Raw genomic sequence first — 23,141 nt, forward strand, 5'->3', positions numbered from 1 at the left:
TCATTTTAATTATTGTATTGTTTTAAGGTGTTTTTTGCACTACAAATAAGATATGTGCAGTGTGCATAGGAATTCATGGTTTGTTTGTTTTTTTCAAATTATAATCTGGCCCTCCAAAAGTATGAGGGACAGTGACCTGGCCCTCTGTTTAAAAAGTTTGAGGACCCTTGGTTTAACCCAATGCACCACCAGAGTGTAGTCATTAGGCCCCGTATTGCTACTCCTGAGGAAGAGAAGGAAGGAATGGAGGGAGGGAGAGAGGGAAGGGTGGAAGGACCAAAGGGTGGAAGGGAATGGAGAGAGGGAGAAAGAGGGAGGGGAGGGAGGAGAGAAGGAAGGAAGGAAAGACAAAAGGGAAGAAAGGGAGAAGGAGGAAAGAAAGAGGGAAGGATGAAAGGGTGGAAGGGAAGGAAGGATGGAAATGGAAAGGGAGGGAAGGAAGGGATGGAAGAAGGAAGGAAAGAGAGAAGAAAGGAAGGAGATGATGGTGAGAGAGAGGAGAGCCTGAGAAAAGAGCTAAAGGGGCCACATCCGGCCCCGGTGCCTGGTTTCTCTGATTACTGCGATATATTACAACTGTGTTTAGCTGCAACCCAGCTTTTGCGCTTTCTTCTTTCACCTTGATTAGAAGGCTCCTCAGCTCCTCCTCACTTTCGGACATCAGAGTGACGTCATCTGCATATCTGAGGTTGTTAATGTTTCTTCCAGCAATTTTCACCCCAGCTTTGCATTCATCAAGCCCTGCACATCGCATGATGTGTTCTGCATACAAGTTAAAAAGGTTGGGTGAGAGTATGCAGCCTTGGTCTATGCCTTTCCCAATCTTGAACCAGTCTGTTGTTCCGTGGTCAGTTCCTACTGTTGCTACTTGGTCCTTGTACAGATTCCTCAGGAGAGAGACAATGTGGCTTGGTATGCCCATCCCACCAAGAACTTGCCACAATTTATTATGATCCACACAGTCAAAGGCTTTAGAATAGTCAATGAAGCAGAAATAGATGTTTTTCTGAAACTCCCTGCCTTTCTCCATTATCCAGCGGATATTGGCAATCTGGTCTCTGGTTCCTCTGCCTTTTCTAAACCCAGCTTGAACATCTGGCAACTCTCGCTCCATGTATTGCTGGAGCCTTCCTTGCAGGATCTTGAGCATTACCTTACTGGCATGAGAAATAAGGGCCACTGTACGGAAGTTTGAGCAGTCTTTCACATTTCCCTTTTTTGGTATGGGGATATAAGTTGATTTTTTTCCAGTCTGATGGCCATTCTTGTGTTTTCCATATTTGCTGGCATATGGAATGCATCACGACCTGTGGCCAGGAAATCAGAAGACGCTTACTTCTTGGGAGAAGAGCAATATCCAATCTCAATAAAGTAGTAAAGAGTAGAGACATCACACTGGCAACAAAGATCCGCATAGTCAAAGCCATGGTATTCCCTGTAGTAACCTACAGATGTGAGAGCTGGACCTTAGGGAAGGCTGAGCGAAGGAAGATAGATGCTTTTGAGCTGTGGTGTTGGAGGAAAGTTCTCAGAGTGCCTTGGACTGCGAGAAGATCCAACCAGTCCATCCTCCAGGAAATAAAACCCGACTGCTCATTGGAGGGAAGGATACTAGAGACAAAGTTGAAGTACTTTGGCCACATCATGAGGAGACAGGAAAGCCTAGAGAAGACAATTATGCTGGGGAAAGTGGAAGGTAAAAGGAACAGGGGCCGACCAAGGGCAAGATGGATGGATGGCATCCTTGAAGTGACTGGACTGACCTTGAAGGAGCTGGGGGTCGTGACGGCCGACAGGGAGCTCTGGCGTGGGCTGGTCCATGAGGTCATGAAGAGTCGGAGATGACTGAACGAATGAACAACAACAACAAAGATACTTCAAGTCTCCTTCAAGAGAGATAAAGCAGGATATAAATAAACATAAACATTATTTTTCTGGCACATATTTTTTGTTTGCTTATATACCAGCTCCTTCAGCCTGTTTGGAAACAGTGTTAGTTTTTTTTTCTTTTTAAATTTTTAAAATTAATTTCTTCATACAGATAACAAAACAATACTGTACGAACCTTAGCCATCTAAAAGATAATATTGAAAACTGATTACATTTTTTATGGCTAGGATGCAGGTTCCACTTGTGCTTCCCTTTACCATATATCTTGATTAATTAACCTTATAAAAAACCCCACCCCACCCACCCTTACCACCCTCTTCCCACCTCCCTCCCACCCCCATCTGGGTTACTTGAATCAGTTCATTGATTTAATTGTCTGGATGGCGTGATTTTAAGCTCTGTACCTATTTTTTCCTTCCGTTTTGTCGATTAAACAAGACCATTTCCTAAACCAATCTTGTCTTGACTGAATATTCAAATATTTATTTTTCTTTTCATAGATGAAATCATTAATTAAATATTCAGAGAGATATGACCACCAGGTTTTCAGGTCCTATCTTGTTTTATCTTTCCAACCTCTGGCGATTGTGGCATGTATAGCAGCTATCATAAATTTCAATATATCTGACCATTCGTTGTTTCCCTCCTTTACCTCTATGGTGAGGGACAGAAATTGAGCTTTATTCCAATGTAGTTTTTGCCCTATTATTTCATCTATTACTTCTCTAACAGTATTATAATATTTTTGGATTTCAGAGCAGTCCCACCACATGTGTGAAAAAGTACCAGTCTCCCCACATTTATGCCAGCATTTGTTAGAAGTGTTTTCATTAAAGTTTATATCCTGTTTCCAGGCATCTACTAAAGTATGTTTTGTATTATAGGATAAGGCTATTAGTTCCTTATATTTTTCCCCTATAATGCCTTTCTCTTTTTCTATTTTCCAACCTATTATTCTATCCAATGGGGCATCTGATGTTTCTTTTTTTTCTTGTACTCTTTGTAACAAGCCTAACCAAGGTATCCAATACTTTGAGCCACAATTGTCCTTTATTTTTTCCTATTTTTTAATATCTCCATTGGATTCCAAGAAGTCTCCTACCTTCTTTACTTTATTCTCTTTCAGGGACCTGATTAAATTTCTAAATGTTTAATCTTTATTTTCCAGGGTTTCTAGCGAAAAGGGATCTATTTTATTTATTTGTAATTTATTATGCCATTTCTTCCAAACATGCAATATTGAGAAGAGGGGGACATCACTTAATTTTTTAAGCTCTTTTTTATCGATTTTTCTCCCATAAATGAGCCCTTTTTCCAATCGTTTAATTCTTTCTCTAATTTCACCCATTTTCCCCCCTTCCAGTTCAAATTCTATTAATTTAGCAATATGGCATGTCTCATAATACAACTCCAGGGATGGGCTCCCATCCCCTCATTTCTTGGGTGCCATAGAATATAAAATTAGAAATTCCCTCCCACTACCCATTTTTTGATGGAATTGTCCCACTTCTTAAAGAGTTTTGCTGAGAAGTTTACTGGCAGACTTAGAAATAAATGTAGGAATTTGGGTAAAATCTTCATTTAAGTCTAGAAGTGATGTCGTGAAAATTCTTCCCCCAGGTTTTAAGTAATTTACTTGTAGATTTCCATAAGTGGTTGAAGTTTGATTGGATAATGCTGTTTAATTTTTTTGGAATTTCTACTCCTAAGTATTTTAATGACTTCTTTCCCAGTTTCACTCCTATAATATTTTGAGTGATTTTTAGTTCTTTCGATGTTAGAGTCTTATGGAGAATTTCTGTTTTACCTAAGTTAATTGCAAGCCCTGAGATTTCCCCAAATTCCTTTATTAATTTGACCAGTGAATTATTATTATTATTATTATTATTAATAATAATAATAATAATAATAATAATAGTGGGGAGAGTGGGCATCCTTGTTTAGTTCCACTCTTTATATTAATTTGTCTCGAATCAAACCCATTTACATTTATGACTGCCTTATTTCCACTGTATATCTCTTTTATTACTTATTTATTACTTATTTCCCCCTATTCCACTTGCCTCACATATTTTATTCAGGTATTTATGGTTTATTGGGTCGAATGCTTTATGAAAGTCAAGCTTTACTATTAACAGTTTGGATCTATTAACTGTGGCATGATTTAGAGTATTTAGAATGATCCTGATAGGATCTGCTATTTTCCTATTTTTAATACATCCATATAGATCTTCATTGATTATTTTTGGGATTTACCCCTTATTCTGTTTGCTAATATTTTTGTAAAGATCTTATAGTCCACCTTACTTAGGGAGATAGATTTATATGCATTAGGATCTGTCTCATCTTTATTTGGTTTTGGAATTGTTATTATCTCAGAATACTTCCAGGAGTCTGGAACTTTACCTCCCTCCATGATTTCGTTGAAGAGTCATTAAAGGGGAAATTCGGAGTAATTTCCCCTTTAAAAATTTGTGGTAAGGTCATCTGGTCCGGGGGCTGAGTTCACTTTTAGACTGTCTATTACATTTTCAATTTCTGAATTTGATATTGTATTATTTAATTCTATTTGTGAGTGATAGTCTACGCTTTTCTGTAAATATACTTCTTGTTCTATTGTATCTTTATCATCGTAAAGTTTCTCATAAAAACTTGCCATAATTTCTCTAATTTCATTATTTGTTGATTTTAATTGACCCCTGTAATCTTTTAATTTTAGTATTCTCTTTCCAGCCTGTCCTTTTTTAAGGAATCTGGCCAAACATTTTGAGTTATTGATGGAGTTGATTTGGTAATCATTTTTGCTTCACAGATGTTTTTTTCTAAGTTCTCCAAATATTTTTTTCTCTCTATCCATCTTGTCTTATTTTCAGCTGTTGGGTGATTTTGAAATTGTTAGAGGAAGCTCTCTCTTCCTCTCCTCTAGTTTTTTCAAGAATAGATTTTTCTTTCTTATTAATCCCAATTTCTTTAGTGATACATGTACCTCTAATAGTAGCTTTGAAAGCGTCCCATATTAACTCTTCTTTTAATTCTGGTTGTCTGTTTATTAGAAAAAAATCTTTTATCTGTTTTGTAATATCTTGTTTGTCCTTCTCTTTGAGAGTTACCTTTGGGTTAAATCTCCGTTTCTTTGCGAGTCTCCTTAGAGATTTACCCAATTTAAGCAAAATCGGAGCATGAACTCCTGGCCATTGTTTCCCAACTTTTATCTCTTTAATTTCTCTAGAGTTATTAATTCCAACTATGAAGTAATCTATAGTTGTGAATTTGGAGTGTGTGAGAAGAAAGTTGGTGCCATATCCTCTTCACCTATTCTGTTATGGGCCTTGATTAGATTCCATTTTTAAAAATTGACTTTACATTCTAACTTTGGAGGACTAACCCCTAAGCTTCTTCTATTCATGTATAACTCCGTGTTTAAATCTCCCCCAATGACTACATCGCCCTTTGCGTGTTTTTTAATTTTGGCAAATGTTTTATTTATGAAATTTATTTGTTTTTTGTTTGGCGCATATACAGTTGCAATAGAGATATCACTATTGTTTAGTTTTCCCCTTATCATTATAAATCTACCTTCCTTATCTGATATCATTTTCTCTAATTCAAAACTGTTAGTATTCTTTATTATGATTGCTACTACTCTGGATTTATTTGATCCTCTTGATTCATATTGTAAGTCCCAATTCTTTAAGTTTAACAATTTTTCCTTATCTTTTTTCTTATGAGTCTCCTGGATTAAGCATATATCAACATGCTGTTCAGTTAACATTCGAGACAGTTTATATTTTTTTTAACCGGAGAAGATAGGCCGTTTATGTTGAGCGACAATAATTTAATTTTCTCCATCATAGATCAGTTGTTTACCTTCCCAACTTTTTTCCACAGGCTCTCCCATTATATTAACCCATACCCCTACAGAACCCAGATCCCTAACCCAAAATAACCCCTCCTCTGGAACCCATGACCTTCTCCTCCTCGAGGAGGTTGCTAGGAAAAAAATTCCTTTCAGCCATCCAGAGAGTAACGGACAAAGGCCCCTGCATCCATCCCTCCTATCCGTCAGATAACATTCTCACATTACTCACCCTTCCAGGCTATCTACCTTTTTTAAAATCCCTATTAATCCCTGACCCTTAACCCAATCTACATCCCTATTGTTAATTCCAGAACATCCCATCTTCTCCTTTTTCATGTATAGTTAGCAACCATTTTCCCACTTTTAAATTTAAATTATATTAGGAATTAGACGAAAAAAATCCTATCTTTGTTGGTTGCTCTGGTGCTTTAAATACTTACAGAATGTCTTTGCCAGTACCAGTAAACCCAGCTATAGAAACAATCTATTATGTATAGTTATTTGAAATTTCTTCTGTTAGGAATTCTATAGATCTTTGATCGAGATTTCCCATGTCTTTTTCTTGTGGTTACTTCTTTAGTTGGATGACCTTCTCTTGGTTGTTCTTCCTCTGTTTCAGACACATGTTGGGACTCCTGTTTCTCTTGAAGATTTCCTCTGTGGGGGTTGGATCAGGTTTAAGTTTTTCAGGAGCGTTTCCCCTTTTTCTATAGTCTATAGTCTTTGCAGTAAGTTTTTTTTCCTTCTCTGAAAATGATTAGTGTTGCTGGAAAGGCCCATGTGTATTTGATGTCTGCTGATCTGAGTCTATCCATTATGGGCTTGAGGGAGGCTCTCCCCTCCCTTGTAGCTCTTACTAAGTCCTGGAAAACTGTGATTTTATTACTGTTAAACTGCAGATCATTCACACTCCTCAAGGCTTTGAAAACCTGTAGGCATGTTGATGCTTTAACAAATGTCACTGTTACCACTCTTGGTGTGGGACCTTTGTTATTCTTTCCCCCCCTCTTTTGAGGATAAAGTCTATATGCTTTATATATATCTTCTTCTCCAGCTGGTATGTCCCATTGGTTCCACCACTCACATAGAGAGTTAATCAAGTCTTGGTCTTTTATATACTCAGGAATCCCTTGTAAGCAAATATTTCTGCGTTTGGAGTGGTTTTCTAGGGCCCCCACCCTTGACTTCCAATAATTAACTTCCACTTCGAGTGACTGGATGCTGGCTTGATTTTTTTCCTCCTTAGATACTATTTCGCTCATCTTTTCTCTTATCTCTTTAACTTCGAGAGATAAATGCTCCATAGAGCTTTTGAACCCTTTAATCATTTCCACCAGAAGGTCGAGCTTTTCTCCTTTGTAAACTGTGGAAATTGGGGCTTCAGAGGCTTCTGAGGTGGAGTATGCAAGTTTGCTGAGCAGTCTGCTGAAAGCTCCTCCGACAAAAGTAAGTTAAAAATAACTCACCCGGAGGTTTAATTTGATTGGGAAAAGACCCAAAGATTAACTAATATATCAAGAGACAAAACTTAACGTCTGGAAACAGTGTTAGTGACCCCTGTTGATGCAGAAAATTCCTACTGTCAGTCTGCTGAGACTAGGAACGTTTAAAAAAACCAATCACACTCCATTAAATGTCTGCTTTCACTTTTATGTACCAAAAAGTACGTTGTTCATTAGTGTCCCCTTTACTAGCAAAGCAGTCTTACTAAAAATGCCCTTCTAACATCCCAAAATAGAAGTTGGTCATCATTGTGTAAAAACATCTCTTGTCTAGATGCCACCCGTATTGATCACATAAAAGGCTTTAGGAAAAAAAGGATCTCAAAATAGCATGGAGTTGAAACACCAAAATACCTTGACTACCTTTGAGACCAAGTGCAAAGAGATCAAAAGTAGAGTCCGGTTGAAATAGCAGGAAAAAAATCATACCTGAATTGATTATGCAGAAGTTTTGCAAAACTGCAAAAGGGGGGGGGGGGGGGGTTGAAAGTCTTTTTTAGGAAGAAAAGGTCATCCAAGTAACCAGCCTTAAGTTGACTCCAAGTGAGGTGAGAGCTGGGAGGGCAAATGGCAGACAGTAAGAAAAGTCATAATGGAGTCAATCTGGTCTAAGTGACATACCCTCCAATATTTCAGAGATGTGAAGCAAAACGCATATTATCAAGTGATGCCATAGTGTGTTTAAGATCCCCCCCCAAAAAACCATTAATGGGGAACAATATATAAAGTAGAAAGGTTAAATGTTGGAAGTAGCAACCTTCTTCAAGCCTCCACTCGAAGTTATCAAAGGCTTTCAGGCTGGAATCACTGGTTTGTTGTAGGTTTTTTTGGGCTGTATGGCCATGTTCTAGAAGCATTCTCTCCTGATGTTTCGCCTGCATCTATGGCAGGCATCCTCAGAGGTTTTGAGGTTTGTTGGAAACTAGGAAAATTGGATTTATGCATCTGTGGAAGGTCCAGGGTGGGAGAAAGAACTCTTGTCTGTTGGAGCTAGGTGTGAATTGGCCACCTTGATTAGCATTTGATAGCTTGACAGTTTTTAGGTGTCGCTTGTTACTGCCTGGGAAATTCCTTTGTTGAGATGTGATTAGATGTTCCCAGGGGCGGCTCAACCCATTAAGCAAAGTAAGCATTTGCAGTATAGTTGATTTTGCCCAAGGGTGCTCTTGAGGCGCTCTTAGGGGAAAATAGACCTTAACATATGCGAGTTGTAGTTACTGGGATGTATAGTTCACCTACAATCAAAGAGCATTCTGAACTCCACCAATGATGGAATTGAACCAAATATGGCACACAGAACTCCCACGACGAACAGGAAATATATATCAGTGATGTGGGGGGGGGGGGGGGAATACGGTTTGCTTACCATTGAAAATTACCTAGGGCCACCTCTGGGTGTTCCTGGTTGTTTCTTGTCTGGAGTTCCCTTTGTTTGAATTTTGTTTTTTATTTACTGTTATAATTTTACAGTCATGTGGACAATTTCAACAGAAAGGAAGAAATCATGAAAATGAACAAAATCTAGCTACCAGTACTAAAAAAAACCCTCTGAAATTATAACAGTAAATAAAAAAACAAAACTCACACACCGGGGAACTCCAGACAAGGGGTACTCTAACACTTTTGTTTTTAAAGAAGGAATTTTAAGCATACAGCAATTATAATATGCACATATTTTTTGGTCAGATGACAAAGAGTGCGCTTTTTGCCGCTACACATGACATTTGCCAGCAAATACCTTTTCTTTTCTTTTTTTGGTTTCAGGGTTTTGGAAATTGAGGTGTGCATTAGATTTGATGGCGCATTATATTTGAGTAAATACGGATAATTCATTTTGAATTTTGCACTCAGTTTGCAGCAACTGAAATAAGCTGAAAGCAAAGTGGGGAGTAGGAAGAGGAGACACAAACATTTTAAAAGGAATTAAAAATGTGTGAGACTTGGAATGCCAAATGGGGACAGTGGAATCAGTGTCAGGAGATGCATGCAAGATCAGTCCCAATTCAGGACTTCTGAACATAAAGATATATTCACAACAACATAGTGGTGAATCTCCCTCTTGCAATTCCAACTGTGGCAGCAGCTAAATAGAAAAATAATTATAACTTAATGAAATTAATGAAGTCTTACCTTAAAAAGGGATTCTTAATAGTATGAAGAAGGAATTCTGGTGGTGATTCTCTGGTGGAAGGGAAGAATGACAGATGGTATGGAGGACAGGAAGGCAAGAGGCCTATCATATGTCAATATTTGAATAAGCCGAGAGCTAAATGTGGAAGGTTACAAGAGTTGGTGCCAAGAACAAATTTGATAATTATTAATCTAAGGAGAAGCAAACATCTGAAGATATGGTATAACAGCGCCACCTCCTGTCTGGTTGAAGTAAATAGCAGACAAAATATAATATACCTTTTTAATGGATCAATTGAAAGAACTAATATATTGTGAATGTATTGGGAAGGTAATTAAGGAGGATTAATAAGGGAAATGCTTGCTTTTAATAAGTTAAAGATACAGAGATGAAGATGTGTGGAATCATATAATATGATGTGTGAAGAAATATATGAAGTTATGATTCATTTTAATGGTTCAATGTAAATCATCTGGGAGCGAGGTCAGATGATGTAAGGGGAAAGTTGTGGAAAACATAATATTTTGCCAACAAGTGTTCTTGCCAACAAATGTTCTTGGCCACGATTCGAGGACAAACTGATTAGATTGTGTAAATGTCAAGTGATTGTACGCATGTGCGAACTGGATAATTTTGCCTATAAATACTGGGTGTTTTGGGATTAGTGCTTTGTACCTCATCAGCCAGATTGAAGCTGAGGTGCCCTTACCCGGGTAAGCATTAAATTCTGTGAACTTGCAAAGCTGTCTCTGTCTCTTCCTTCTTCTTCTTCCTCCTGGAATTTTGGGGACCCCGCTCCCCGCTACACAACCAGTAGGTTTGCAAGTCTCCCCTTTTTCCTGGATGCACAGACTGGGACCAGCAAGATGATACCTGGCTTTTTCATCATGAAATGCCCATAGGTCATTCCCCAAGTGGTTTGTGAGTCACCAGCCTCATTCGGAGGACTGAAGATGGTGTGATCCACCATCCAATTAACTTGATCCTCAGTCCACCCTTTATTATCTCCTTTGCTGTTCCTCCTCCTCTTGAGGCAAACTTTATAGCATTCCTTCACTTCTGCTTTTACCAGAAATAAAATGTTGGGAGTAGTATCCATCCAAAATCTATTCCTAGGTCCTTACAGCAAACTGGAAAGCAAGATAGTCCCCAAGTTTCAAAAGAGGTTCTGTAGGTTTGTTCTTAGGCCCCTTGGTAGTGCAGTGGGTTAAACCACTGAGCTGCCGAACTTGCTGACTGAAAGGTTGGCGGTTTGAATCTGGGGAATGGGATGAGCTCCCGCTGTTAGGGCCAGCTTCTGCCAACCTAGCAGTTCGAAAACATGCAAATGTGAGTAGACCAATAGGTACAGCCTTGGCGGGAAGGTAACGGTGTTCCATATTTGCTCTCCAGTATTAAGAACCAAGTTAGTTCTGTGTATTGTCGAAGGCTTTCATGGCAGGAATCAATTGGTTACTTTGGTTTGCTTCCTATGCTCTGCGCATCAACGTCCTGGTATTTGAGTTCTTGCTTTTTATCGTCTACAATAAGACACACAAAATATTGTTCTAAGTCAAAAAGACTGAATACAACTCCCCCTGTAGTACTAAACACACAATCAAGACAGAAACTGTATTCCAAGCCAGTTTTTTGTCATTATATAGAAATTATGAACAGTGGGCAAGTAGACATCTCCCTTGTACTCTTAGTTAATACAGTTTGTTTTGTGATGGCCATCCATTTGCCTTCACTCTGGAACTAACTTTTGAAGTCAAAAGCAGAACTAAAATACCGGGAGCTGCATTTTTCTTCTTCTCTCTACTGTATTTCTGGAACTAAAAATAAAATATTGGTTAGTTGTGGATTTACACGTGCTGAAGATATTCTTATTACAATTAACTCAGCAAGTAAATAGTTGGAATAAGATCTCAGTGTAACAGAACATTCTCACTATCTGTTTTACAGTATCTTATATGAATGGACATAACAAACTGTGGAATTTTCCAAGGATGGTCTGCATATCCAATGCAGCAAGTACTAGATAGCTCCAAATGTGACTTGATTTAAATATTCTAGGAACGTAAGCAGGTTTTTTTTCAATCATAGTATAGGTAGAGCATTATTATATTATGGCTAGTTTAAAAGTATTTAGGAAGGGGGAGATAGAACCATAGATGTGATGTTAATTGCAGTATTACTTGCAGCTTGATCAATTTGGAATTCCAAATTACCCCAAAATCCAAAATTATCCACAGGCAAAGATCTGTTTTCTGATGGTTCAGTGTATGCATATTTCATGCACAAAATTATTTTAAAAATATTGCATGAAGATGCCTTCCAATGTATATATAAAGTGTATATGGAACTTGTATGAATTTTGGGTCGTATCGTCAAAATATCTCATTACATAAAGTAAAGGTATAGGTTTCCCCTCAACATTAAGTCTAGTCGATTCCGACTCTGAGGGTGGTGCTCATCTCCATTTCTAAACTGAAGACCCAGCATTGTCCGTAGACACCTCCTAGGTCATGTGGCTGGCATGACTGCTTGAAGCACTGCTGGAACCTTCCCACCAAAGCAGTACCTGTTGATCTGCTCAGATTTGCATGCTTTTGATTTGCTAGGTTAGTAGAAGCTGGGGCTAACAATGGGAGCTCACTCTGTCTCATTAATTTAAACTGACAAGTCAACAACTCAGCAACTCAGCGGTTTAGCCCACTGCACCAATGTGACCCCCTATCTCATCATGTGCACATATGGAAATACGGGGGGGGGGGGGGGGGAATCCAAAATCCTAAACATGATCCCAAGCATTTTAGATAAGGGATACTCAACTTGTACTAATCAAAGCTTGCCAGATTCATCTAATTTCCCTTCAGTAAAAGTAAAGAATTTGGAAAATATGCTCATCTTTCTTCTCTATGGGATAAACAAGCAAACTAATTTCAACTTCTCCCCATTTTGGCTGGATTTCTGTAGCTATGGGATGAGTAAGTTTTCCCTAAAAGTTGGGTCATTCTGAGTGTTGTCAGGGTTTTTGAAGCGAAAGCTTTCTTGGGCTTAAAACTGTGACAAGTCCTTCTTTGAAGGTAAGAGGTTAGACTTCTGACATCCCGTCAAGCTTATTTCAGAGATAAGCCAGATCAGTGTATCTCTGCTGACGAACAGTTTCATTTATTTAAGGAGAATGGGAAAATGAGAGAAGAGTGTATTATCTGACATAAATCCATAAGTAACTGCTTTAGGCTGGACACAAGACTGTCTGCAATGTAAGGTAAAGAGAAAGGTTTCCCATGACATTAAGTCTAGTTGAGTGTGACTCTGGGGTTGGTGCTCATCTTCATTTCTAAGCCGAAGAGCTGGCGCTATTCGTAGACACCTCCTAGATCTTGTGACTGGCATGACTGCATGGAGCACCGTTACCCTCCTGCTGAAGCAGTATCTGTTGATATACTTACATTTGCATGTTTTCAAACTGCTAGGTTGGCAGAAGCTGAGGCTAACAGTGGGAGCTCAACCCGTCCCACAGATTTGAACCACCAACCTTCTGGTCAGCAAGTTCTGCAGCTTAGCAGTTTAACCTACTACAGAAACATACAAAAAATATATTGTTTGCTGTTTGGAGTTCCCCTGTTTCTGAGTGGCATTCTTTATTTATTGTCTTGGTTTTGCTGTGGTATGAAATGATTTAGATTTTAATTTGTTTTAATTAGATATTTTTCTCTCTTATTTCTTTCCTGCAGATGCAACAGAAATGAATAACGTGGTGCCAGTGTCGCCCCTTCTCCCTCAGCTAACGCACCCCCACTCATACCCAAACATGGGACAGATTACGAATCCATATGAACAGCAGCCACCGGGAAAGGAGCTCAGCAAGTATGCATCCTTGAAAGCAGTAGGTAAGCAAATGAACAAGCAAATACCTGTTACCCAATCTTATCATCAAGCTTAATATCACAGTGCTTGTTTCATAGTCTGAATGATGAGAATGATTATGATGAACCTGTTTGCTGGGTAATGGGCGAGAAAGAAATTCAAAATCCAAGGAATTATGAGGATATTGATTAATTAATCAGTAATTGTGATGTGAAAAGCACATTATCTATTATCATATTTCATTGCCATGACATAATAGTCACACACCCATTTTTGAGTTTTAAAGAATGGAAATTTTTGTTCTCCTCACATAATAGTCGCACCCCCATTTTGGGCTGATTTTCCCTTCCTTAATAATAATATACTTTATTTATATTCCACTCTATCGCCATTATACCAGTGGTTCCCAACCTGTGGCCTATGGACCAAGAGTGGTCTGCAAAAACTCTAATATGGTCCTCGGCCTCACCGTTACTATACTGTTGTAACGAGAGTGACTGGTTTCGAGAAACCCTCTTATAGTACTGAGGCTTATTAAATATGGTTTTCTGTGGGAGAGCAGATGGCGACTACTGGGTAGCATATGTTCTGTATTGGAAACTACAGCTGATGTGGTTTATACAATGCAGTTTTCTGAATCAACACCCCAAATAACCAAACCAAATCTAGAGTTGACCAAAAACTGATTTGTACCCCTTTTGGTACTAATGTTGGAGAGTGGTCCCTGGTCAAGTGGTCCCTGGTCAAAAAAAGGTTGGGAACCACTGCATTATGCAATTAACAACAAAGACAAACAGTACATAGACAGAGGCAAGGCTTCCTTCTTTTCCATCTCTGGCATCTGGAGACTATGCTTGATTTGGCCATGGGAAGATGAGGTTGTTCCATTTTTCAACACTGAGGAGCCTGTTGTCCATGGATGACTTCGTGATCGAATTGCCAGCATGTCTCTAGGGGCGCCATTTACCTCTCCATCAAAGCGGTACCTATTTATCTACTCACATTGCTGTTTTCAAACTGCTGGGTAAGCAGAAGCTAGGGCTGGTGGTAGGAGTTCACCTCAACCTGCGGTTTGAACTGCATACCTTCCGGTCAGCAAGATTTTCTGTAGCTGGCAGTTTAAGCGGTGACCCCTATATTTTTCCTTTCTCTGAAGGCAAAGCAGTTTAAAAACTACAAAATCGAGGTCTCTGAAGCTCCTTCCTTCCTTCCTTCCAAAGTCAAGGCAGTTTACAAAACCTGGAATGAAGTTCTTTGGATAAAGGAAGGAAAATCTGAGATCCATTTCTGAGAGATCTCCATTTCCAGTTTTTAAACTGCTTTGGAGTAAGAAGAAAGAAGAGTGGAGCTTCAGATACCTCCATTTTATACTACAGAGAAAGAAGGAAGGGAGAATCAACCCTTGATGGTTCTGTAGTTTGAAAGAACAAGCAAACAGAAACTTAGAAGTTTATTTGAAGCTGGATTATCCCTCCTTCTCCTCCTCCTTTTTTTTTTTTTTTGGAGGTAATGCATTTTTAAAAAATAAACAACAGAAACCAGAGAATAAAGGCATTTTCCTTGCATAATAGTCACACCTCTATTTTTTAAAAATGTATGACTTATGTGATGAAATATAGTAGCTGGCATGTCAGAAAATCCGTCACTACACATATCTTTTTTTAACACTGAGTTTACAAAAATGCCCTCCAAATTATATTCAAGATTGGAAAAAACTGAATCCGTTTTGCTTTCCAGGTCCTATTAACTTTGATTGCACCCATGATTGTGGTACTGAATCACAGTGGACATATTTCATTTTTCAATGTTTAATGGCCCATAAATAGGACATGAGCAGAGAATAGATGTATCTGTTCAGTCTGGCCAGTAGTGGTTGGTTAGTTCAGATTCAATAGAAATTTGAGCAAGTTTGCAAATATATTCCAATGAAAAGGAATGTGAGCGCATTGACAACTGCTGTAAACCGCTCTGAGACAAATTGGGAGTAGCGGTATACAAGTCAAATAAATAAATAATAATAAAATAAATAAAAAACTGAATGTGAAACAAAGCAAAACTGTCAGATATTTCTGTTCTTAGTCATTAAACCATTTCTTTTTTGACATATTGGATTAGCTATTAGAGGTTGCCTTATAATATTTATATTTATTTAATTTATAATGTTGGGCAATCCAGTTTAATATATAGAAAACTCCATAGAAAAATGGAGATTGAACTTCTGATCTTATACTATATGGTTTCTTTTTTTCCTTTACCAAATCAAAAGAGGTAAAAAAATAGATAAAAGAAAAACAAAAGTTGAAAAAGTTAGGATTTTCTGAGAACGGTACTCTACTAGATCCATTAGGCATGTGCAAAAAATTAGAAGTTTCAGAAATTGTAAGAAAATCGGAAGTTTTGTAAGTTGGAAGCCATATTTGAAGCGTTTGCATGGCCCACATCAATATTTTAGAATCGAAACTTACTCCATACTTTTTCATTTTAGTTTTGTAAATCTCAGAGGGTTCTCAAAGTCAGTTTCACATTCAGCGCAAGGCAAGGGAGCAAAGCCAAAGGCTGCCTGTGTGCCTTGCTATTGCTCTATGAAATTAATGCAGTCTCGGCATTAGCAGCAGGCAAAAGATGAATCAGTGCATTTTGGGAACAGCACAGAACACTGGGGAATGTAGTTTGGGAAGAGAGGAGCTCTATTCCAGAGAATTCAAAAGGCCCTGCCCTAAACTACATTTCCCAGACTGCATCAGCATCAGAAAGTTCTTTACTTTGAACTACTTTCAACACAGTTAAACAGGAAATAACACTTTCAAAGTAGGAACATATTTTCTTTATGTTGTTTATAAAAAAATCAAAAATTCGCCAAAAATTCATGGATCATGTTCTGAAATTTTGTGGGCTAACAGTAGTAAATGTGTTCTACCATTGTAGCAAGTTTCATCCCAATAGCTTTTAAAATGAGGGAAATAGGAGCCCTTGAAATGTCCCGAATTATAGTCATTTAATTATGTGCAATTACTATAACGAAATAGTAATGGAATTTCGTTACTTTCATTATAGTAACTAAATTTTCACTAAATATACTTTAGAAACACTTTAGAAACAAAGCGCCAGCACCACCCAGTTTTGTAATGATTTTTGAACCATTTTTTCAATAGATCGCACATTCCTGAGATGCCTTTTACCTTCCCACCAAAGTGGTTCCAGTTTATCTACTCACATTTGCATGTTTTCGAACTGCTAGTTTGTCAGGAGCTGGAACTAATAGCGGGACCTCACCCTGACCAGTGGCTTTGAACTACCAAAGTTCAGGTCAGCAGTTCAGCAGCAAAAGGGTTTAACCCATTAATCCAACCACAACCCTACTATGAAGGAAAACATGTGATGGGGGTAGGAAAATCATTTGTTTAATTTCCAATTAAGGGAAAAACAATTATCTCCAAGGTTTTACTTATTGCGTGGGGTGAAGTCCCAAGTAGATAACAAGCTGGACATGACTCAACAGTGTGATGCGGCATCTAAAAAAGCCAATTGTATTCTAGACTGCATCGATAGGAATATAGTATTGAAATCTTTGGTGTCTGTCTCAGGCTGTATGGCCCTGTGATTCGATGATAGCATTTGGGCAAGTCTAACAGCCAATCCCGCTATACCACTCTTAGTGAGGCAATTTAGACCAATGCAGTCCAGGGAAATCCCAAAGAGACATGAGTCAAGGCTGTGTTCTTTTCTTATTAGAGAGAGGGTTGTGGGATTTTAAGCTTTACAGTTCATGCAGAAAAGTGCTGAAAGAGGTTTCTGTTGCATAAATTATTCTCTTTTTTCCGATTCATCGAGCTTGTATTTCACTCCCCTGCTTAAAGGGGCCACTGCTCACTCAGGCCCCGGTTGCATGAACCAGAGGGGTTGTGAACCTGGGACTCCCTTCACCAGAGAGAAGACTATTTGATGGACTCTGCACATCATTTTGACATTTTGATTGCATAAGCATGTCAACTTTTATTTATACTCAGCCATTAGAATTAATGCCACATTGAAATTCAAGGCCAGGTGGTTGCTTTCACAAAAACAAACCATTAACCCCTAGCAAAATGTGCGCCTTCATTCTAGAAGCCGCAACACTGGGGCAAGATGTTTATTCCCTTTTCTTTGCGATGATATGTTCTCGGCAAATCAAAGGGAAACACACAATTTTGCAAAAGTTTCCTAGAACACCTTTTTAATATAAAAAGTGAAAAATAAGAAGGAAACAAAAGGTACAGTAGCCATTGTTTATCTCTACGACTACAAAAGAAATATGGAAAAGCAGACATTTTGCCTTGGCATGCTAAAAGTTCAAAACCCCAGATAATTTCTTTTTTCAGCATCTTGCTTTTTTGGGGGGTTATTTCCTAGGGTTCCTGGGGTTATTTGGGGCTGATGCAGAAAATGCCATTGGAGAGACTGCATCAGTTCTAGTTTCTTAGATATGGTTATCATGGTTTTTAATGGACGAGCAGACGGCGACTGGTAGATGGCATATGTTCTGTATATCAAATGCTAGAACTGAGAGGGGGAAACTGGTGTCAGTCTTGGAATCGGCAGGTCAAATATACCCAGCAACAGGGCTAACATTTGAGGCACTAAGAGGTGTGTGTTGGCCAATGAAAATACTAGGTATAGTCAGCCTGCTGCCTCTACATCAGTGGTTCCCAGCCTGTGGTCTGCAGACCACTAGTGGTCTGCGCGAACTAAAATATGGTTTGCGAAGCAAAGAGTTTGTAAATTTGGCTACCTGTATTAAAAACAAGAATCAAGACAGGGTGTAAGGAAATCACCCAGACAAAGGATGCCTCCAAGCAACAAACAATTCAAAAGGAAGGAAGGCCAGGCTACTTCCAAGGTTACTATTTGCACCCTTCATACTAGTTTAACAGACATTGATTCTTTCCTCCCACACTGGACATTATTCCACAGGAATATTACATACTTCATTTGCTTGACCACCATCAGAGCCTCTGAAAATGCTAGCCACAGATGCAGGCGAAACGTCTGTTAGAATATAGCCATAAAGCTGGGAAGCCACATAACACCCCAACCCAATCATGACCTATATGGCACCTTACCATAGTAGATGGCACAGTGATATCAATGTCACTTGTACAATAAAACAAGCTGGCATACAAGACTGGGCAACTGAAAGGGTTTTTTGATTAAAAGATCCATGTCAGAATTGGAAGGTGCTTCATGACAATGATGATGATGACAATAATGAAAATAATAATAATAATGAATTTATTACCCGCCTCTCCCTGTGGCTTGAGGCAGGGTACAATATAATTAAAATAAGAGATAAAATACCAGGGTATCATGTGGTTTCCAGGCTAATAATAATAATAATAATAATAATAATAATAACAACAACAACAACAACAACAACAGCAACTCTTTATTTTTATTCCACCCTTCTCCCCAGGGGATAGAGCGGATAACAGTATGTAAGTTGACACAGGCAAACATTCAATGCCTTGTTACAATTACATACAATGAGACACAAACACAGAGACATAGGCAAAGGCTTCCCCTTTTATCTCTGGCTCTGGAGGAAATGCTCTTTCTCCATTTCCAAGCTGAGGAACCTGCTTGGTTGGGCTAACAGCGGAAGCTCACCTCATCCTGTGGATTCAAACTGCCAACCTTAAGGTGAGCAGTTCAGAAGCACAAGGGTTTAACCCACTGTGCCACCACAGTCCCTGTATGCGGGCTGTATGGCCAATGTGTTCTAGCAGGATCCTCTCAAGATACTAGTAAATCTTCTATACCAAGTCCTATACTAGTACTAGAAATCTCCTATACCAGGTCCCAGAAGTACTTTATTAGAATTAAGATTTCCGCACACTGCACTTGCCTTATAATCCCTACATATCACCTGTCACATCAGCACTTTTTAATCCTGTACCATTTACTCTGGCCAGGCCTAGTTATATTTTGTTTGATGTACTGTTTATTGCCTGTGGTTTTGTTGTTTTAATATTACTTTAATTGTTTTAATTCGCTTTAAGTGTATTGTTGTGTTCTGTATTGAGGCCTTGGCCTTTGTAAGCCGCATCGAGTCCTTCGGGAGATGCTAGCGGGGTACAAATAAAGTTTAATAATAATAGTAGTAGTAGTAGTAGTAGTAGTAGTAGTAGTAGACACAGAAGCAGGTGAAATGTCAGCAGAGAATGCTGCTAAAACACATTGACCATACAGCCCGCACCCACTGATTCCAGCTGTGAAAGACTTTGATAGCTCATCTCCTTCCAATTGTACACTTCAACCCATATTTCTACCTGTGTCACGGACCCTATGTTCAGCTCACTACTCTTCCCCTTTTCACTACAGCAGACAAGGGCAGTGAGGACTTCTACTCCAAGCGACGGCATCTTGCAGAGCTGGCTTCCAAGGGGACGCTGCCACTGTACCCGGTGTGTGTGAAGGAGGACCGGCCGTACGTCCTGGAAGGCGGCACCATGAAACACAACGGGCAGCGGCCCAAGGCAGCCAAGCCCCACATGCACCCCCTGGCCTACAAAACCTGGGACCCTAGCGACCAGTCCCTGCGACAGCACGCCTATGCAACCAAGGGGAGAAATCTTGCAGGGGACCCGTTAACAACGCGGAGCCAGCACTACTTGCCCACACAGCCCTACTTCATCACCAACAGCAAGACAGAGGTGACTGTGTGAGATTCCCCCTCTCTCCGCCCAACTTTTCTTCCTCTCTTTTTTAAAAGATGTGGGAGGGAAAACCAACACAACTGTGGAAGAGGCTATACAAGAAAAAAAAGTAATTCATTAAAAATAACCCAGACAGGAGAGGCAGATATATTAAGAGCAAGGAACACAAATGAAGTAGCAAACCGTAAATCACAGGAGTGGGAAAGGTTAGCGCTATACACAGCAATACATCAAAGGTTGTTCGAATTTTACACTGGGACCAAAACCTTGCAATCGTTCTCTTGCATTTCCTTCCTGCCTTTCCCAAATTAAAATCCATGATGAGAAGTAGCACAATGTAGAGTCACCGCCCATCCACTTAAGAACTTTGAACGGTGTGCTGGCCTTGAAGGAGTCAGGGACACAGAGACCAAGTCCATATGTACTGGGGGGAAATGGCACTGTTACAAATGTTGGTACACCTTTTTGAAAATGCTTCAGGAGGAAGGAGCTGAAATGAGCAAACACCTTGGCTGAAATCCTCACGTTTCCTATCACATTTCTATACCATGGTTCACCAAGCAAGCAAAAATAATAATAAAACAACATTCTACACAACACACACCAGTTGAACCTGAAAGACTTGTGTGCAAAACTTGCAGAGACTATTACAAAACTATGAGGCTTTCTAGGTTGTAGAAAGCTTTGGAAAGGTTGGGTTTTCTTTCAGTTTTATAGCATTTTTTCCAGAACCTGTGCCGAAGAAGGAAAAAAAATGGAAGAAGAAAGTCACAGGTCAGGAATTCACTACTGAATGGAATTGTTCCTTTTCACAGCCATTATGCCACTGTTTCTTTTTTCTTTTTCTTGCCCAATTTTCTTTGTACTGAGAACAAATAAGTGTGGGTGGTGCCTTTACCGTATTACCAATGTTCAATGCTAGTCTTGTTTTTAAGTAAAAGGGTCCTGTTAGGTATTGTCGAAGGCTTTCATGGCTGGAATCACTAGGTTCTTGTTTTTTCGGGCTATAGAGCTATGTTCTAGAGGCATTTCTCCTGACGTTTCGCCTGCATCTATGGCAAGCATCCTCAGAGGTTGAGAAGGTCTGTTGGAAGTAGGAAAAATGGGTTTATATATCTGTGGAATGGCTGGGGTGGGGCAAGGAGCTCTTCCCTGCTGCAGTTAGGTGTGAATGTTTAGCTGATCACCTTCATTAGCATTTGAAGGCCTGCCTGAGTCTGGGAAAATCTGTTGCTGGGAGGTGTTAATCTGTGCCTGGTTTTTTCCTCTCTGTTGTTTAGCTGTTATAAAAACTCTAAAATTATAACAGCTAAACAACAGAGAGGAAAAAACCAGATTTTCCCAGACTCAGGCAGGCCTTCAAATGCTAATGAAGGTGATCAGCTAAACATTCACACCTAACTGCAGCAGGGAAGAGCTCCTTGCCCCACCCCAGCCATTCCACAGATATATAAACCCATTTTTCCTACTTCCAACAGACCTTCTCAACCTCTGAGGATGCTTGCCATAGATGCAGGCGAAACGTCAGGAGAAATGCCTCTAGAACATGGCTCTATAGCCCGAAAAAACCCACAAGAACCTGGTCCTGTTAGGTTTTTCCCCCTCATTTTGATGATATACAACACAATTTTCATGTTTCACCAGTATGTTGTATTTTGCAGATCCTAGGAGTAGATGTCCGTTCTTGATTCTTCTGTGAAACTGATGTACCCTGCCTCAAATTGCCCTTTCCTTGTTTGCATTTATGCAAGTGTAAATTGTTTTGAATTTGTTTCTCTCTCTCTCTCTCTCTGTTATCATTGATCCTATTTCGCAGGTTCACATGATTAAAAAAACCTGGCTTTTGGAAAAATTAGATCTGATAAAAGTTGTTGAATAACATTCCAGACAAAAAAAGGTTTGTTTGCTCAAAAGTGCTGTTTTGGAAGGATACATAAAATTATCATAAAACATAAAACATAATTATACATAAAACATGATACATAAAATTACCACCCATTTCTATGGCATGTTGGTCTAAAGACTATTTACACCTGGGGCAGTGTCTGCCAAAAACCATAACCTTGCTCTTGGAATAATTTATTGACAGATATTCCTCTTGGCAGTAGATATTGAAGACCTTCAGAGGATTTTAAAGACCCAACTGAGAGAGTGAGATGAGCACTAGATCATCTACATACATCAGGGTGAAAACCTTTCTGTTCCTGATTACTGGTGAAGGAGAGTCAATTTTAGCACTAAATCATTAATATAGATGTTAAAAAGAGTGGGGGCAGTAAGCACCTTCTATCTTCCTCCCAAAACAATAATAATAAACTTTATTTGGAGCTCGCCCTATCTCCCCAAGGGACTTAGGGCGGCTCACAACATGATACATAAAAGTAAAATAAACAACTAATAATACATCAATCAATATAAAGCAAACAAGATAAACTAAAACACAAGTAAACAACAATTCACAATAAAATTTAAAATTTGTAAACATTGGTTTTAAAAACCCTACTACCCGATATGAGGTATATTCATGTCCATATAATACAGAGGACCAAACCCCGTATAAGGGATATGGACACATACATAAATGGTAAGACTAAACATCTGAGGACACAATAAACCAGAAGGTCCTCAAATTAATCCCAGTACATCAAATGAATTACATTAACTAGCAAGGATGTAATAACTGACTAACTGGCCTTCTTCTGGCACACTACACGCACTGCAACCGGCACAGGAATGTGTTGCGACACACAGTTTGGAAAGCTCTGGTCCTTCATTCCCTTTTTTCTTTCCTTCTCTCCTTCCTTCCTTCCCCCATTTCTTTCCCTCCCTCTTTCTCTCATTTCTTCCTTCTCTACCTCTTTCCTTCCTTCCCCCTTTTTCTTTCTCTTCTGCTGTCTCTCTTATCTTTCCTTCCATCTTTCCTTTTCTTTCCTTTTCTTCTTCCTTCTTTCTCTTACTTTCCTTCCTTCCCCCTTTTTCTTTACCTCCCTTTCTCTTTCTTCCTTCTTTCCTTCATTCCCATCTTTCCTTCTCTTCTTCCTTCTCTATCTCTTTCCTTCCTCCCCCCTTTTTCTTTCTCTTCTGCTGTCTCTTTCCTTCTCTCTTTCCGCCCCTCCCTTTCTCTACAGGAAGGGGCGGAATGGGGTTTGGAGGGGGTGGGATTTGGAGGGGAAGAAGAAGGAGGGGGAGGAGGGATGGGTTTTGACAGGGCA

The 23,141-nt window shown here is 39.3% G+C and overlaps 1 protein-coding gene across 2 annotated transcripts in view; it reads left to right on the forward strand.

Annotated features, from left to right (window-relative positions):
- Positions 1–20,997, forward strand: part of LOC137095359 (protein shisa-9-like) — a 497,171-nt gene extending 476,174 nt beyond the window's left edge. The window contains exons 3-4 of one of the 2 annotated variants that reach the window (XM_067461951.1): positions 13,105–13,260; positions 19,595–20,997. In XM_067461951.1, coding sequence (XP_067318052.1) covers positions 13,105–13,260; positions 19,595–19,938 — 500 coding nt within the window. In that variant the 3' untranslated portion in view covers positions 19,939–20,997. The remainder of the gene's footprint in view (positions 1–13,104; positions 13,261–19,594) is intronic. The other variant, XM_067461952.1, reaches the window with a different exon arrangement.
- Positions 20,998–23,141: the final 2,144 nt, after the last annotated feature.

Source organism: Anolis sagrei, chromosome Y, assembly GCF_037176765.1.
Source record: "Anolis sagrei isolate rAnoSag1 chromosome Y, rAnoSag1.mat, whole genome shotgun sequence".
Classification (NCBI taxonomy): Eukaryota; Metazoa; Chordata; class Lepidosauria; order Squamata; family Dactyloidae; genus Anolis; species Anolis sagrei.